Source organism: Amborella trichopoda, chromosome 9, assembly GCF_054954075.1.
Source record: "Amborella trichopoda isolate Santa Cruz 75 chromosome 9, AtrichopodaSantaCruz75HAP2 v2.0, whole genome shotgun sequence".
Lineage (NCBI taxonomy): Eukaryota > Viridiplantae > Streptophyta > Magnoliopsida > Amborellales > Amborellaceae > Amborella > Amborella trichopoda.
This window is the reverse complement of record NC_142344.1, coordinates 29,001,275-29,018,430: the sequence shown is the minus strand read 5'-3', so window position 1 is coordinate 29,018,430 and position 17,156 is coordinate 29,001,275. Positions and strand designations below refer to the sequence as shown.

Below are 17,156 nucleotides of genomic sequence, written 5' to 3'. Positions count from 1 at the left end.
CCCTCCCATCACTTAGCAGGAAAGAACCCTTTCTTAAAATAACTTTGATGGCCATAGTAAATTGTGGAGCTTGAAAGGAGGACTTGCTGGGTAATCTAAGCCCAATGCCATGAAAGAAGTTGAGTATTTGATATGAAATCCACAAGTCCAACGTATCAGTTTGGATCACAGTGAAGACTTGCATTAAATCTTGCAGCGTTTTGGAAATTTCCATAGTCAAATTTACATTAAAAAGACGGGAGAATGGTAAAGAGTGAATTGACTCGGCACCTATCATCTCAAGATTCCCTTCTGCCTTCTCACACTTAAGTTTAAGTTTCATATGATTACCACTAAGTACAATTTCACTATGACAGCTGTAAAGAGATAATGTCATAGATTTACAAAGTCCTGGTCCACATGAAATGAAGCCTTGTTTTCTCTCCGAAACTACGTAAGTAAAGCCCTGGTGCATATCGTGTTCATTTTTGGCACATCTATGTGAATCGACAGGATCATTCATAGCATGGATTGGGAAATGCAAGAAGATGCAATTATTTTCCAAGTTCACAGTAAACGCACCAGATGGATGCATACCGTCTTCAGCAGAATGAACACTTAACCGTGGCTGATTATCAGATCCTACTCCCTTTGTTTGTGACTGACTCATGCCTGAGCACTTTCTTTCATCCAGAGGTTCTATATTCAGACTTTCAGATGACATAATTGTTTCTGATGGCCTATTTAACCTTGTACAAGAGCTAATAAATTCAAAAACCTCGTCCCATGCTTCTAAAAGCAGCCAAACATCAACAGAGGGGATCACAATGAATAACTCATCTTCATCTTTATCTGATTTGGAGAAGTGGATTTCAGGACTAGCACTCACTGAATCCACAGATGCGAAACTAAACAATACATCATTGCTGCACATTGAATAAAGGACCAAGTTGATAAATTTCATATCTAAGCCAATGGGTATACCATTTCTGAACATGGCAGAAACTGTTAGGCGTGTTTCTGCTTGAGCAACGACTTTGGAATAGAGAAGATGCTTATCCTTCAACCGTTGTAGCCTCACAGACATTGTGTTCATGCAAATTCTAACTTTCGTATAGCCCACAGATGAACCATCTTGCACCATTGCATTGGTATGCCTAACGTTCTTCAACTGCATGAACCGCAGGACATCTGATGTAAATAATTTAGAAAGCATACCAACAGATGACATCTCATCTATCACAGCCATAGCAGCTTCAAGGCCCCATAAGAAGTATTCCTCTGCATATGCAGGTGGTGCATGAGAAAAGCAGAAACAAAACAGGAGAGCAAAAATAGCTTGAAGTACAAATGCTACCGTAAGTTCTATGTAAAAACAAATGAATTAAAGAGGGATACTCGTACCAGGCTATCAATCCCCAAGAATTGGAAACATCATACCTGTAGCAATCAACTGACACGTTTCCACCATCACCATAATGCATGTAGGAACAGTAGATAATTCGCCAAAACACTCACTTTCGCATGGTATTCTAATCCACATATCGGCATGAAGTGCTTCAACAAGCGGCATAATTTTAATATCTTGATCTTGATCAAGTCGCTGTGAGTGTTGTCCAATGCCATTTAACAAACTAAATGAAACAGATACACCTCTTCCAAAAATGTTGAGAAGATGAGCAACCTCGGAAGCTTCATTTATTGAAATGGCACATTCAGAGGGAACTCTCTTAAGTGCATCTAATGCAAGCCCCTTTGGAACAAAACTACAATAAAGCTGTTGAATTCCAATTTCAATAAACTGATGGCTGTTGCTCCCCAATGGCAAGCTCAGTGACGAATCAAGAACTTCGAACTTATACAAAAAACAACATGATTCTTTTCCAAAGTTAGTAGTCTTATCATCTTCCATGTTAGGAAACTGCTTCTTCATACTGGGCTTCCAATCAGATGATGAGAAGTAACCAATAACAACAGCCAGAAAATCCGATGGCAATGTACAGTTTATATGCTGAATCCCTAAACTTATTTCTATTTGAGAAGATGCCATTGAATGCATTCCCTTTCGTATACGAACATTCAGTACAGGAGCGATATATGGTAATGAAGGCCCCCAAAGCAATTCACATTTATCGGGCATAAACCACGAAGAAGTAAGATTCAAACCATTAAATGAGCTTATTATATCCCAACAGTCAACTTGACGAATATAAAGAGATGATCTCAAAGCAGGTATACCAAGGGATGCCATAATGCAGGATAAATCATGAAAATGGAGTTTGACACCATATAGATCCAAATCAACAACAAATTGAACAAATTCATTGAAACTGCCTGAGTTCCCATTGGAAACAACACTGCACCTTCTTCTCATCCTTGAATTGTTTACCAACCATGATGTCCTCCATGTAGCTAATTTCTCATGTCTAGCAGAAGTGGATTGCCTATTCTTAACAGGAAATAACTTTCTCCACTCAGAGACCCCAAAAATAAGCGACTCCTCTAAGCTGTCAAGAGAACCAGAGTTGTGAATTGTAACAAATGGAAACTGATCCAAAGGTATAGGCGCTGATTCGTGAGAATCTGTTATGCAAAAATTTGAAAAGCCAAATTTCTTATGAGCAATTCCAGACATAGATCTAGGATGTAAAATTTCCTTTTCCTCCACCAAGCAGGTTGCAACAGAGTCGCAAGAAGAAGATGGGATACACTGATGGCACAATCTCTCATAATTCATGAGCAGCAATGCGACAATTCTAGGATGGCAATGAAAATCAATATCATTTATTCCCAATGTAATTTTGTGGACGAAATTGTTCACATTACTTCCTGCTTGATATTGTAAAACAAAACATGCCTCAGCCGGAGCACATAGTAGTGCTTCACTGTTTCTTTCCTTCACAAAACCACAATCAACTTCCTCTGCACCCTGCAGTTCAACAAATGAAGCAGAATTGATCTTGTTTGTGCATATTATAGAATTGACAGATTCCCCTTTTGTATTAATTACTTTAGCACTTAGCATCCTTATAGAAATCCTGTACTCTTCAACAAATTCCTCAAGTGAACACCTGAAACCAAATGCAGAGTTAGAGAACAGATTCAAGAAGAATACTTGAAAGGACAGCCAAAATAATACAAATCAAATGTACGATCCAAATGCTCTTTACTACATACTGAAAATCTAAGTCTTCCAAACTGCAAGCCATGATCAAATTGTTTTCTGCATCCTCATCTTCAAGGTTAACATGCAGAGTAACAAGATTGAACTGTACTGTAGCAGAATATTGGAAAACCTTACTGGAAGCATGTGGTTCACGTCCTGAAATCCAGCTAGCATCACAAGTCTGTCCAGAAGCTGATTCATATCTCTCCATGTCCCCTCCATCTGATTTTTGCAGTGTAAAACCATTCACCAAACCAATTAGTGCCTCATTTACAATTGAGGAAAAGTGCAAACCCAGGGATTGCACAATGCTGCAAACCTGACAATAAGGCAACACATTAGAAATTTCCATTATGTGACACAAAAACTGACATAAACAAAAGATACAATATAAATGGTAACTTATTCCAGAGTTTCGGAAGTAAATATCAGGTCGTGTGGACATGCTTTCAAAAAAAGCAATAAAAGTAAATTGAACAATGAAGTATATAATAATCGCCGCAAATATAAAAATATAAATAAATACAGATGACTAACTAGGATGGCAGAAAAAAAAAGATGTCCACATAACATTCAGTGAGATATCACTACTGCTGTGAGATACTTTTTCAGGCTACACTATTGTTATGAAATAAACCATGAAGACCCAGTTTTCAGAGGTTGCAATGCTAGTTACTAGTATGTCAAATATTCATTTATGTAGTGCATAGCAATTGATTTGCTAAAGCAGAACCCCAATGCTAAGACAAAATAACTAAGATTCTCCAAACTACTCCTTAACTTGATTAGAGGTGGGGTTTTATGAGACTATAGAGGTACTGGTCAGTGTTTAAAAACTTGTCAAGTCAATTGGATGCGTCTGAGTCGGCTCGGCTGAGGAGCCTAGCAAGTCCGAGCCAATATCTTGGGATTTACCCGAGTGTTATCTTTTTCTGGACCCTCCTTTCTCAGTCGGTTCTTGTAGAAACTTGGCCGAGTTTGGTAGTCTCAGGCAAAAGCAGGCCCTGCCCAGATCAGTGCACAGCTCCGTGATTTTAAACACTAGCATAGACCAGTGTTTTAAAGCATGGATTTGGTTTAGGACTCGTTAGGGTCCTAAGCCAAGTAGAGTCCCAAAAACATTTATCCAAAGGACCTTCTTAGCCCTTTGGCTGGATCCAAAGGTTTTCTTCAAGACTCGACAGCCTGCCTAGTCAAAGTAACTCCGGCTTGTCCTAGTTGGACTCAACCGAGTCCTTGAACAATTGTACAGATTAGTGGAGATAATCCAGACACCTAGTGCAACTCGACTGCATATTGGACGAATAACTCTTCACAACGTTAGGAAGGCTAACCAACCTAAAAAAGCAGATTCTGTTTTTACACAACCAGCAGAGTGCCAACAAATAGGTGCCTTAGAAATAAAGTAATACTGCAACAGAATGATAGCGACCCATCTGAATGGTTTGGATGCGAAAAGGCAAGAGCAAGAAAACATGCAAGAACTAGCCGTATGTGTACTTAGCAACGTCGAGAAATAAAAAGATCTTTCAATTTTCAACTTAAAATTACATCAATACCTCCAAATCCTTGCTGGAAAAAGGAGAACAGCAGTTGAATCAAAGGAAAAGACTACTCCTCATGTGCCAACTCACTGCGACAAGGTGGTTACGGTGATCCATAGCTTCAAGCATCAATGTCCTCACTTCCAATCTCTCAAACCATAGCTAGAGCAAAGCCTTGTTCTCAAAGTAACCTTTTAAAACCAAAAGCCCTTCTTTTCCCCCTTAGAACTTGCATTTAAAACACCCAAAAGAAAACACTAAAAATTCCTACGAAATCCTATCCATCCATTTAGTCAAATATCAACCCTTAAATCTAAACTTTTTAAGTTAAAATATTGCCAAATACCATATATTACCCTTCACACAAAACTAAATCCCAAAATGTCCAAATCAGTATCAAATATAACCCTTTTCACAAAACTAAATATCCAAATGTCTAAATAGTTTTGAATCCCTCCTAACACAAAAACAACTTACAAGAATAAGAATACTAGGTAGCCTATTTGCAGGAGTTCACTTTTATTATTTGACATGAGACAAGCAATCAGAACAAAGTGGCATATGCTTAGAGTAGAAGGTTGACTCTATTAACTACCATGCCTACTACTATTACTAGGTTTGAGTTTATGAAGGATATTTATACAGATGATGACGACTTCCAAGGAGATATGCGACCATTGTTCCAGTGGGGTCATGAGGGATTTTCTTATTGAAGATGGATATCTCTTCAAAGGAAACCGTCTTTGTATTGTTGCAGGTTCCCTTAGAGAAACCCTAATAGTAGAGCTTCATGTGGGAGGTCTTGCTGGACATTTTAGTTGAGACAAAACGATAGTATTCGTGGAGTCCAAGTACTGCTGGTCAAAATTGAAGAGGGATGTTGTATGGTTTGTTGAGAGGTGTTGTACGTGTCAAGGGGCTAAGGGGCAACGGCAGAATACCGGGCTTTAATCTCCACTTCCTATTCCTAATGCACCATGGGAGGATGTTCACATGAATTTCATGCTGGAACTTCTATGGACTCAAATATGTATATATTTTATATTTGTGGTGGCGGATAGATTCTCAAAGATGGCTCATTTTATACCTTGCAAGAAGACTCTGGATGCCACACATGTTGCTAACTTGTACTTCAAAGAGGTGGTGAGGTTGAATGGTGTTCCAAAAACAATCACTTCAGATCGGGATACAAAGTTTCTCAGCCATTTTTGGGGAACTTTGTGGAAGAAATTGGGTACTAGGCTAGAATTTAGTAGGGCATATCATCCGCAGACAAGTGGCAAGACTGGAGTGGTAAACCATGCTCTTGGCATTCTTTTAAGAAGTATTGTAAGGAAAAGGAAGAAACAGTACGACCTAGCACTGTCTCAAGCCGAGTTTTCCTATAATAGTGGTTGCAATAGATCTACTGCTAAGAGTCCGTTCGAGGTGGTATTTGGGACAAACCCTACTCATTCGATAGATTTGGTTCTTATCCAGGCCGATGAGGGTCATGCTATTGTTGAGGAGTTGGTAGACAAATGAAAGGAGTGCATGAGGGAGTGCATGCTAATCTAGAAGCCAATACAGCTAAATGCAAGGTAGCAGTAGACAAGCATCGTTGTTTCAAGGAGTTTAATGTGTGAGACTGGGTAATGGTGTATCTCAAGAAGGAGCGGCATCCACTGGGAAAGTAAAACAGCTGAATAATCGCAAGGCAGAACTGTTTAAGATTTTGAGGAAAATGGGCAACGACACTTACAAAGTGGCTTTGACTTTGCATATGGAGACTTCGAATATCTTCAACATTGTTGATTGGTCAGAGTATCGTGGTCTAGAGGTGCACAATGATGTGAACGCGAGGGTGAGTTCTTCTTAACCTGGGGAGAATGATGATGGTGATCAAAGCACAACAAGTAGCCACACGTATCTTCTTTGGGAGCGACAAATTCCTCTTAATTTTCACTCATATTTGTAGGATCAAAACCCAAGGAAGGCTTCCAAGACGAAGAAAAGAACAAAAAAAAGTTTGAATGTTTGTTTTTTTTTTAAGTTTGAGGTTATTTCAAATGTTTTTTATATTTATTTCATTGTTGGACCAGTTAGGGACTTTTCAGATATTTTTAACTCAAGGAGTTTAGTTTCAAGTGATACGTAAGTTAGGACCTTTTGGTCAAAACTCAAAAGTTAATTGTATAGACAAATATTTTCCAAAACAATAAATTTTTAAATACAAATAAAGTCGTGGATGGGCTAGAGAGGCATTCACGTATTCCTCTTTGAAGAAAAGAAAATACTTTGTCTTGGGTAAAGAAGCACAAGGCTTGAGCCCTAGGTGGGAGAAAGCCTTAAGGTTTCTTCAAAATTGCATGCGTCAGGATGCTTTCTTGCTAATTTTCTACTATTTCTTCAAGTTCTCTACATCACCACTCTTTTCAACTTTGTCTGCAACATCATGTAGATTAAAGAGAGCAAATGAAGCTCCACACTCCATCTTCAGAAAGGCACCATCCTTCATTGGCCTTAGAATAATTTTCTCATTACTTTAGAAGAATGCATAGGTTTTCTTGTCATCAAGACAAACATTTTTCCAATCATATTGCCCAGGATGACTTAAAAAGATGCGGTAAGTGTCCATGGGACCTTGTCGTAGCACACCAATTCTTCAAATGAAATCCCAATTGACAAATTGACAAGGCATTCTAAAGACACAATTACCTCGCTCCCCCTTGTTGAATCAAAGAATGCGGTAAGGTTGTGGTTGCATCAGGTTTTGAACTTCAACTTGTCCACCATCTCTTGAGCAACCAGATTTTCGCTACTCCCGCGGTCAATGATATTTTTCCAAAGTTTTTTTCCAGTTGGCCACAAGTTCGAAGATACGATGCAAGCATAGATCATCAGTGACACGTGTTTCACCAAACATGTCGCCTTCAAGTTCTTCCTCTTCGATATCAATGGACTCAGGAACTTCTTCAAATTGAGCTTCACCTTCCATGTGTGTACTTCATTTCATCTTCTTGTTTACTCATTCGATCTATGCCCACATCTCTATTGGTGGTATAAGACCAGTGGGCTAGAAACGCAATCTTTAAAAAAAAAAAAAAAGTTATTGTATTAAAACTTGAAAGGTTTAAATGCATGAATATCTCAATACATAACCATAATACATATATTCCAACCTACAAACATCGTTTATACACATTTGAATAATAAAAATTCAACCCTAATAGGTCCCTTACAAATCCCTTACTCAAACATACAATTAAACTCAATACAATGTCCAAATACTCACAATGTACATCTCTAGACATATTACATCTTCATTATTCATTCTCACCATATATCACAATGTTTCATATACATTATACACTTGATCATGACGATCCAATGAGATTTCAATTTACATAAACAATATAACATCGCATTAAAGCACATACTACATGACTATAAGAACAATCTCAATATTAATCAATCAAGAATCACTCAATAATTGTAAATACATCAAATTAACATGCAAACATACATGGGGGAAGCCATGGTTTGAACACCTTGTGCTCGGGCCACGAAAGGGCCTTTCGAGGACTTAATTTTGTCCCATTGTCTAAGGCACGGATGATAATAATAACTCAAGGAGATCAATCCAATGGGAAGCAAATGATCACTTTTGTTTCACTTAATAGGGATCTAATCATGAGGGAGACATACCAAAACAGTCATTCAAAGTTTGACAGAGAGACTACCAAAACTAAGGAAGTAATAGTAAAACTACACCATGTGGTCCATAAGGAACAACACGAACTTTTCAACATTCAAAAAATAATTAAAGGGACTATTTCATATGCTCAAATATGATGAAATAAACATCTCATCAGTTGTATATTCTCAATAAAAATTCCAAAAAAATACGATCAAGAAAATCAAGGTGAAACTATACAAGATCATGGAGTAACCAAGTTTGTCTACATATACTATGTGTATGGACTACACTATTGCTTTGGGACTCTTCAAATATCAAGTTTTCATGACCAAAAATGAAGAAAACTACAATAAATTAAGAATTACAACAAGTTTTGATAATGGAAATGAGGTAGGAATTGAAATATAAGAAGAAAAATTTATACCTTAATGAAGCAATAGTATGTGCTTGATCACATACATGAGGGACTACTCCAAAGAAGGGTTTCAAATAATAGTTCAAGGAAGAAGATAGTCGCATGGGTGGCCACGTTTTTGTTAAGGGGGCTCTCTCTCTCCTTGAAGTGAATACATAAGTTTGGGTTATAATTGATCACATAAGTTACTTTTATACTTAGAACATAAAGGTGGATTTGATCTTGATCCTTCATGCATTAGATCAATGGCACGTAAGAGGCTTTTATCCAAGCCACTCATCCATACCTAAAGCATTTGATTCACCTAAAACATTTGATTCCCCCTTGCACACTACCTCGAGCTTAAAGTATTGAACCCCATCTTTTCATTATTAGGATTTGCGTGGTTCCTAACATGTAGGGGTTGCTGTCTATCCCCGTGGATGGCATTGTTCCCACGGTTAGACCATGCACTGCCACTACAATAATTCAATCCTCTTAGTGCTCCACAAGTTAGATCTTCCACTTTTAAGGAGAGTGATACGTATCACTTACACTACGGAGTTGATGTAGTCCCACCTGACCTCGTATGGCCAATCGTAGACCTTTCAGATACTAACTAACTCTTTGGGCTTCACTCTAGTATCAGTTACTCCTTAATGTAAGTCGATATAGACCTCGAGTATATCTCATCTCAGTACTCTCCCACTGATGTAGATTTTGTACATTCTAAAATAAATTTTTCTCTCAAGTCTCAAGGTAAACATTGGGCCCTCATCTTGTATATCATTTTTCCCATCTTCTTACCTTTCCCTTTACCTTAATTTCGCTATCTTATTGATAATGCTTCCATCACATAGAAGCTATACATCTCAACTTAGCATTAACAATGTTATCCTTTCTCTCCTCTAGGACATCTTTCCAATCGGAATAACTTTCCATGTTGTTCAACTAGCCTAAAAACTCTTCAGCTTCCATTTCCTCATCAAATCCAGCAATTTGAGCATGAAGTCTTTGTTATTTTGTAGAGAACATACAATGCGATCTTCCCATCATTGTCCCATCTCATTCCACCAGTTAGGACTATCCAGATCTGCCCTACTTTCATTGTTAGAGCTACCACTATCTCTTTCAGAAAATGGATCAAAATTATTGACCACCACACTAATACGATAAGAGCCACAATCACGTCAATTTTCATAATAAAAGGCCATCACACGCATAACAAACTTCACAAGTTGGATTTGTTTCTTGCATCCCTTGAAACATCTCAAGAGTCACCCCCTTCCTGCCCCTTCAGCGATGATTCCAAGTGCACATCTTGCAATCATCAATTGGAAGAATGAAGTGCCTGATAAGAAGAAGAAAAAAAAAAAGGAGAACTGAATGGCTGCAAGGAATGAACTTTCCATGGTACCAGTTCATGTGAATCAAAGCTAAGAGCAGTACAAGCAAGAAATATCCAAGAACTAGTAATAGAATTTGGCAATTTCGAGAGATAAATGATCCCCAAATTCTCAACTTAAAATTGCATAAATACCTCCAAACTCTTGCAGGAAAAAGGAGAACAATAGTTGAACCGAAGAAAAAGATAAGTCCTCATGCGTTGACTCACTGCCAAAAGGTGATTGCGGTTATCTGGAGCTTCAAGCTTGAAGATCCTCACTTCCAATGTCTCAAACCCTAGCTAGAGGGAAGCTTTGCACACAAAGTAATCTTCCAAAACCAAAGTCCCCATATCCTCCGTCAAAACTAGTGTATAGAACACCCAAAGGGAAACCCTAAAAGTTCCTACGAAATCTTAACCATTCATTCAATCTAATATCAAACCTTAAATCCTAATCTAAATAAATATATTGCTAAATAGAAAATATAAACCTCAACATAAAATTAAATCCCATAAAATTAAATCCCAAAAAGTTAAAAAATAAATAAATAAACGCAACCATTTGCATAAAACTAAAACCCCAAAAGTCAACATGTCCAAAATCCCTTCGAATATTAAAACACCTTAAAAAGAGAAGTAAAGAATTCGAAAGTACAACCACCCTCTCTGGTTTACAACCAACTTTCTTCTTTTTTTTTTTTTCTTTTGTTAATGTCAGGTTCCTATACTCTTTTAGCACAGGAACAACTTCAAATTTTGTTTTCTAAATCCTTTAAGAGAATTTGATTATATATGTTAGAAACATCGTCAGTTCACGAAAAATATATCATGTTTCCTGAGGCAAAAGTACATTACACAAGATACCTGAAGACTTCAACAAAAGCGTGTACAAAAAACAATAGAATCAGTTATAATCTCTCAAAACTCAACTTACCTCTAACTGTTTCAATGCAGATTCATCCCCAAATATACATGATCCAACAGTTATCAAAGCATTAAATCGATCAACAATTGTAACTTCTTGAGAAGAATCACTTCCTACAACGGTCCCCTGCAATGATCAATGTCATCAAAAAAGGATCAACAAAATGGAAAAAAAAAAAAGACGAAGCCAATCACATGTTCCAAATCCAGAAAATGTTTTTCATTCAAGTTCTGAGTCCAGAAAATGTTTTTTATTTAAAATAAATGCATGGGATTCCACACAAAATTTACCTCAAAATCTGTAATTCTAATCTGAAAGCGATCATAGAAATCGTAGAGAATAGTTGAGATATCTTCTTGATTAAAAAATTGATGGAAATGGAGGCGTGTATAGTCATAGTTTTGATCCCCCTTTTGTGTAAGTTCATCGCCTTCCTCCACAGGAATTGATTGCAAATGCAAACCCACAAAACTCAATATCTGCAAAATGTAGTATTGAAATAGTTAAATAATTTTCATTGACATCCACACTTGATTTCTTTTGAATGAACTTTATTGAATCGCAATTCCAAAACTTGGCCGAGCTTAACTCGACTCAGTTTAGTTACATGCCCTTGGTAGTAGCCAAGGCGAGTTCTCTTGTACCCAATTGGGTATAGGAAAGTGCACAGTACAATACTCACCCGAGTTTGGGCTTACATGGGTGATTAGTGCAGTAGAACTCGGGTGATTAGTGCTGTAGAGCTCGGGCTCACTTGTCTGAGTTCTAAAGTACTAGGGTGACTATGCACAATATCGCCACTGTACACTGTTTAAAAAGGGAGAAAAAAACACGGATTTCTTGCACTTTGAAGATCTAAAAATTGGGGATATTATGCCTGATTTTGGAAGACCTCGATTTCTTTGATCTATGCTGTCGATATTTGATGAAAATCAAAGTTTAGAATCAACATTGTATTCTTAATTCCTTAACATAATGGTTCCTCCAAATAAATCCCAAAACAAAAAAGTAGGAATTTCTCATTCTTATTTTCGGATTTTCTATTAATCCAAAAATTTGAAACCCTTGGACTCATAGAACCAAAGTCGAATCCCAAAAGTTGTTTGGGAATTTTCATTTGTGCTGCATACCGAGGATAGAGATCTGTGGCTTTCAAGCTAAAAATATTAGGTAAATTTTATGTTTTTTATTCAAACCCATAAAAATGGTTTAAACTTGATATTCTGAATCATAATACTATTATTTGTAATAGTATTGCACTTTGTTAGATTTTAATTGTATTTTATCAAAACATATGAATTAATTATATTCTTGCCTCAGTTTTGTTGTACACGTAGTGAAACTTTGATACATGTAAGGTTAGTATTTATAGTTTTTGCGTTTTTATTAATGTTGTGTTACTGCTTAGAATTTGTCTCTTTCCTCATTATGTTGTTTTTAAATAAATCTATATTTATATTTATATTGCTTTCTTTGTGTTGGAAGTATAATATTTTCTCAAAGAAAGTAGTACTTCGAAGCCGTTGACTTCCTTAATGCATAAATTGAGAAGATTTTCTTTTTTGTTGCATCTATGATGTAATTATTGCAATTAAGGAACTATTGTTTTCCAAAGAGGAATTAGTTTCGAACTGCCTTTAATTTATGGAGGAAATCAAATTTTTTAATGATATGAATTATCTCCAATTTTGGTAAATTCATAGTAAGAACACATTTGCCAATCACAAGAGCAAAATTAAAAGGGGAAGATGTACACAGCACAATACATTCTATTTAGCTTAACTAATTAAAAGCATGATACACAAAATGTAGCAATATGTGAAAATATAATATCTAGTGCAACTTGTTCATTACAATCTATTAAATTTGACATCACAGAATATCTTAATATATTTGAGAGACAGAGTATTGACACATATTCACCATCCAGAATCCAACTAATCTAGATATAAACTAAAAGTAAAATACAACTCCAGTATTGATTTATTTTCGTGATAAACCATGTTCAATTTATAGTTTCTATGCATTTTAAACACTTCACTATTCATATAGCTTACCATATAACTTGTAATTCAGGCATTAAGACAGAAGAGAGAAGCCTATACCATGTGAATCATTGAGATGTTATGATGCATTTAGCAGGAAACATGACTTCCACTACAAATATGGATACTTGTAAATAGAAATGGCGTAATGAGAACATATAATAAGAGCTTCACATGTGCAGTAAATGAGTAATCTAGTCAGGAATGGGACAGAGCCTCACAAGTTAATAAGAGCCATCACAGCCTCTTGTTTCAAGAAATCAAGAGAAGAATGAAGACAGGCAACTAGTCTTCCTATTACTTTTTTTTTTGGTAAAATGAAAGGAATCGGTCTTTAAACCCATTGAACATATGTTTATTATAGTAGTATAAAAGAGCAGTCCAAAATCTGGACTAGCTCAGCAAAGAAAAAAATTAAGATAATTCACACTATAAACAACCGGGATGATGAATGCCATTTCCATGAATAGCATCCATACCAACAAATGGTCAAGATGGGGAGCACCACACCACCCAGGTTACAGCGTAGATAGAAAAAGCTATTAAAAATAGCTGAACAATAAAAATGTCCTCAAAAATTTAGGGCAGGAAAAATAGAGAGAAAAAACCAAGTTGACACCATTTTATGTGTGTTGATAGCGCAGCAACTGCAAGGGATCGCAACTGTTGCATTGCCCAGCTTAACATCCCAAGCCACTTTGGCACGATTCAATAGCACATACCTTAGAAAACAGAACAAAAACCAATAGGCAAATAAATGCTACCGAAGAATTATCAAGTCCAAATAAAAAACAATTGTTGCACAGCTTTTCACTGCTAAATAGGAAACTCACTCAGCCTTGGTCAGTAAACGGACTTTAACATTTTCAAATCCATCAAGTGATGAAAGGACCTGCACTTCAAATAGAAAGTAAAAGGCCAACTATAAGATTCCACAAATAAAAAGTGAAACAAGAGATAAAATACAACAAACATGTCCACATGATGGTGAATGAAAACTTTTACATAAATCAATAGCTACAGAATTCAACATAAAAATATTAAGATCAACAATCTGCTCCAAGGAGCACGAGACGTACCACAAGGTCCAAAACTACTTTACTATAGCTGAATAAAAAGCACTTGGACATACTACAGTAAACTGAAAACAAATTCTGGTTGCAGCCAAAAAGAATAAATTCCACCAAGCATAATAGGTTACATGCATGAGACATACAAGGTTTAGGTACAATGACCTAATACCCAATACCATGTAAAGTACAATTGCATCCAGTGTGATACAATATCTGACTCCAACAAAAATAGAAATTACATTCTTAAGCCACGAAACAGAAAAGACATGACTTTCAGCAATGCCCAAGCAAGAGAAATAAGCTTTGCAATTAATATCTTGCCAGTAAAAACTTCATGTATATCCTGAGATAGTTTTAGCAATACCAGTGTTCGCAAAATCAAACCGCAACGGCTAACCGGACATGGGCCCAAAAGCGGTTTAACCGGCCTAACCGCTAAACTGGCCGATTCAACCATTCTAACCGAGCAAGTCCCGGGCGGTCAAAAAAAATATCTAATAAAATATGAAAAGCATATAAAGAATTATTAAAAGAAAACACATTCAAATGAAGTTGAAAATTAATGAAAATAATGGATTATTAAAACAAGGATTAATGACAAAAACAATTTTTAATCTTTACCATAATGTAAAGAATATTAAAAAATACATTACAAACCAAATTCCTTAGTTTTTAGAATCTATATACTTTCTTTTATTTTTATTTTTTTTTAATACCGGTCGATCACCAAAACAAACCAAAACCAGAACTGGCCAGTGGCATCTAACCGGTCCGTTAGCGGTTAAATCACCCGGTTTTTCCAACAGTGAGCAATACTATCAATAGCTGCATCATTGAGTTGGTATAGTGAACCCCATGGGAATATCTTCCATTTTTCCTCTAATGTAAGCAATACATTTATATCAATAAGTTTATATGCCAATATGAAATTGATGGCAGTCATATCCCACGGAAACAACTTCACTGAATGATAGCATAGCCAGAAAAGGGTGTGAACTAGCCCATGTCGCTTGCAGCTATGCAGAAGATCTAAGCTACCATAAACTCAAGTGGAAAGTGAGCCATTGAAAAAAGAATTGCCAGTTCAAAGGGAGAGAGAGATCAACAATCAGTCTTGACTAAATCACGAGCATCAGTTCCAATCAAACCAGTCAAGGAACTTGTAGACCAGACCACGTTGGTTTTCAACGTAGTTGTTAGGAGAGGGAGAACGAGCAGGTAGCCAAAAGCTCCGTCTGAGAGCACGTACAATAAATATTTAGGAAACAGGATAAATTTTAAAAATTATTTATAAAGCACTTGCTAATCATCATCATCATCTTATAGCCTTTTCCCAACTATTTGGGGTCAGCTACATGAATCCTAGTCCGTCATTCTGCTCTATCAAAAGCCATAATGTTTAAATAATTTTAAAAATTAGAACATTTTCCAAACTACTTGGGGTTGGGTATACAAATCCTAGTCCGCCATTCTGCTCTATCAAGGGCCATATTTTTTAAATAATTTTAAAATTTATTTACAAAGCAATTGCAAATATGTTGATTATATATAAATGCACATCATAAAATCCAAATTTTAAAAAATAAATAAATCGAGTTTTCTATATCATAGCCTTAATTAAAATTGAAATTAAAAATCGGCTAGGTTCCATTCCTACCATGGGCAGGGGACCCTATCCCCACTGAACTACCGAAAAAAGCTATTAATTGAAATTTTCAGTACACCAAGTAATATATTTTTTCCATGAATGAAGTTCTACTAAGAATAACGTTCGTACATAAGAATCCATTATAGGTATCTCAATACTCCCATGATGTATCTTAGCTCATGCTTGCTACAATGGAACTTAATTGTTAAATTGGATTAAGAAAGAATTTTGATGCTCAAGTTGCCTTTTGAATCTGGTAAGGATGAGAATGTGACCGCTCCTCTAGAACCCAAAAAATTTAATTTGTCCTGCATTTTGTAGGTTCCATACGGGGTCCACTGGAAAGATGATCTCCTCCTTTAATTAGTAGAGAGACTCCCATAAAGAAGAGAAATGTTCCCTTGAGAAGAGAAACATGGCGGGAATGTACTTCGGGAGCATAAGCGCCACCTTAAATAGAAGATTCAGAAATTATTCTTATCAAACAGGGTTTGAGGAAGTCCAACAACCCACCAGATAGTTAATCGCAGTTACAACAAGGTGAAGGCATCATACAGTCATCACCCAAAACAAAGAAAACTGATTCTTGTTGGAATGGCCAGCCTCATCTGGTTTTAGTAATAATTCAGAATCGTGTATGACATTATTACATAACATTGAAAATCTTCATGTGAAATAATATTTAGCCAAAGCAATTTTAAGAGAAATTTATTGACATAAGCATTTATGTTCAAAACATCTAGTCCATCCAAGGAAGCTCATAGGCGTACAAAACTCAACAAGCAAAAAAGTCAACAAGCAAAAGGGATGATGTCACCGCAACAGAGGAAACTATCAGGTAGATATCAATCAAAATGAACAAAATAAAAAACGTGGGTAAAGAATAGAAGAACACCATATAGAAAGTCAACAAACACTTACCATATGATCATGAGATTGAAAGCTCCCCAAAATACTATGAAAATATAAGAGACTCAGCAAGAGTTTTGAATCACAAAATGCCTCAAATGGTTGCAATACAACCTAATCATGTACAACAACCATAGGAACATAAGTACAAAAGAAATTATTAAGAAAACTTTTTGAAACGAAAAGTATCAGTTATGGGACCAATCCTATAAAAAATCATTTAGTCTAAATGAAGCCATTTTATATCGCAAAGGTTACTTTTTAACCTCCATTTCAATCAGGTACTTCCCCATATAAAATTCAAAAATGCCTAAAGTTCCACTGTTCTGCACTGGGACGCCTGACCATTCAGGGGCATTTTGGTAATTTATCCCCTATAGTAAGGCTAAGATTACCAAAATGTCATT

The 17,156-nt window shown here is 36.3% G+C and overlaps 1 protein-coding gene across 14 annotated transcripts in view; it reads right to left on the bottom strand.

Annotated features, from left to right (window-relative positions):
- The window catches only part of LOC18430385 (vacuolar protein sorting-associated protein, putative (DUF1162)), a 144,811-nt gene that overhangs the window by 30,885 nt on the left and 96,770 nt on the right, over positions 1 to 17,156 (bottom strand). For 10 of the 14 annotated variants that reach the window (XR_016040549.1, XM_020664999.2, XM_020665003.2 and 7 more), the window contains 8 exons: positions 16,762 to 16,863; positions 13,953 to 14,011; positions 13,739 to 13,841; positions 11,365 to 11,553; positions 11,084 to 11,200; positions 3,157 to 3,464; positions 1,420 to 3,050; positions 2 to 1,260 (listed from right to left, as the gene is read on the bottom strand). Coding sequence is in view for 13 of the 14 variants with exons in the window: in XM_020664999.2 (XP_020520658.2) it covers positions 2 to 1,260; positions 1,420 to 3,050; positions 3,157 to 3,464; positions 11,084 to 11,200; positions 11,365 to 11,553; positions 13,739 to 13,841; positions 13,953 to 14,011; positions 16,762 to 16,863 (3,768 nt within the window). In the remaining variant the exon portion in view is untranslated. Of the gene's footprint in view, position 1; positions 1,261 to 1,419; positions 3,051 to 3,156; positions 3,465 to 8,792; positions 8,927 to 11,083; positions 11,201 to 11,364; positions 11,554 to 13,738; positions 13,842 to 13,952; positions 14,017 to 16,761; positions 16,864 to 17,156 lie in introns of those variants that run through there. The other 4 variants (XM_088846508.1, XM_088846509.1, XM_088846510.1 and 1 more) reach the window with 4 other exon arrangements.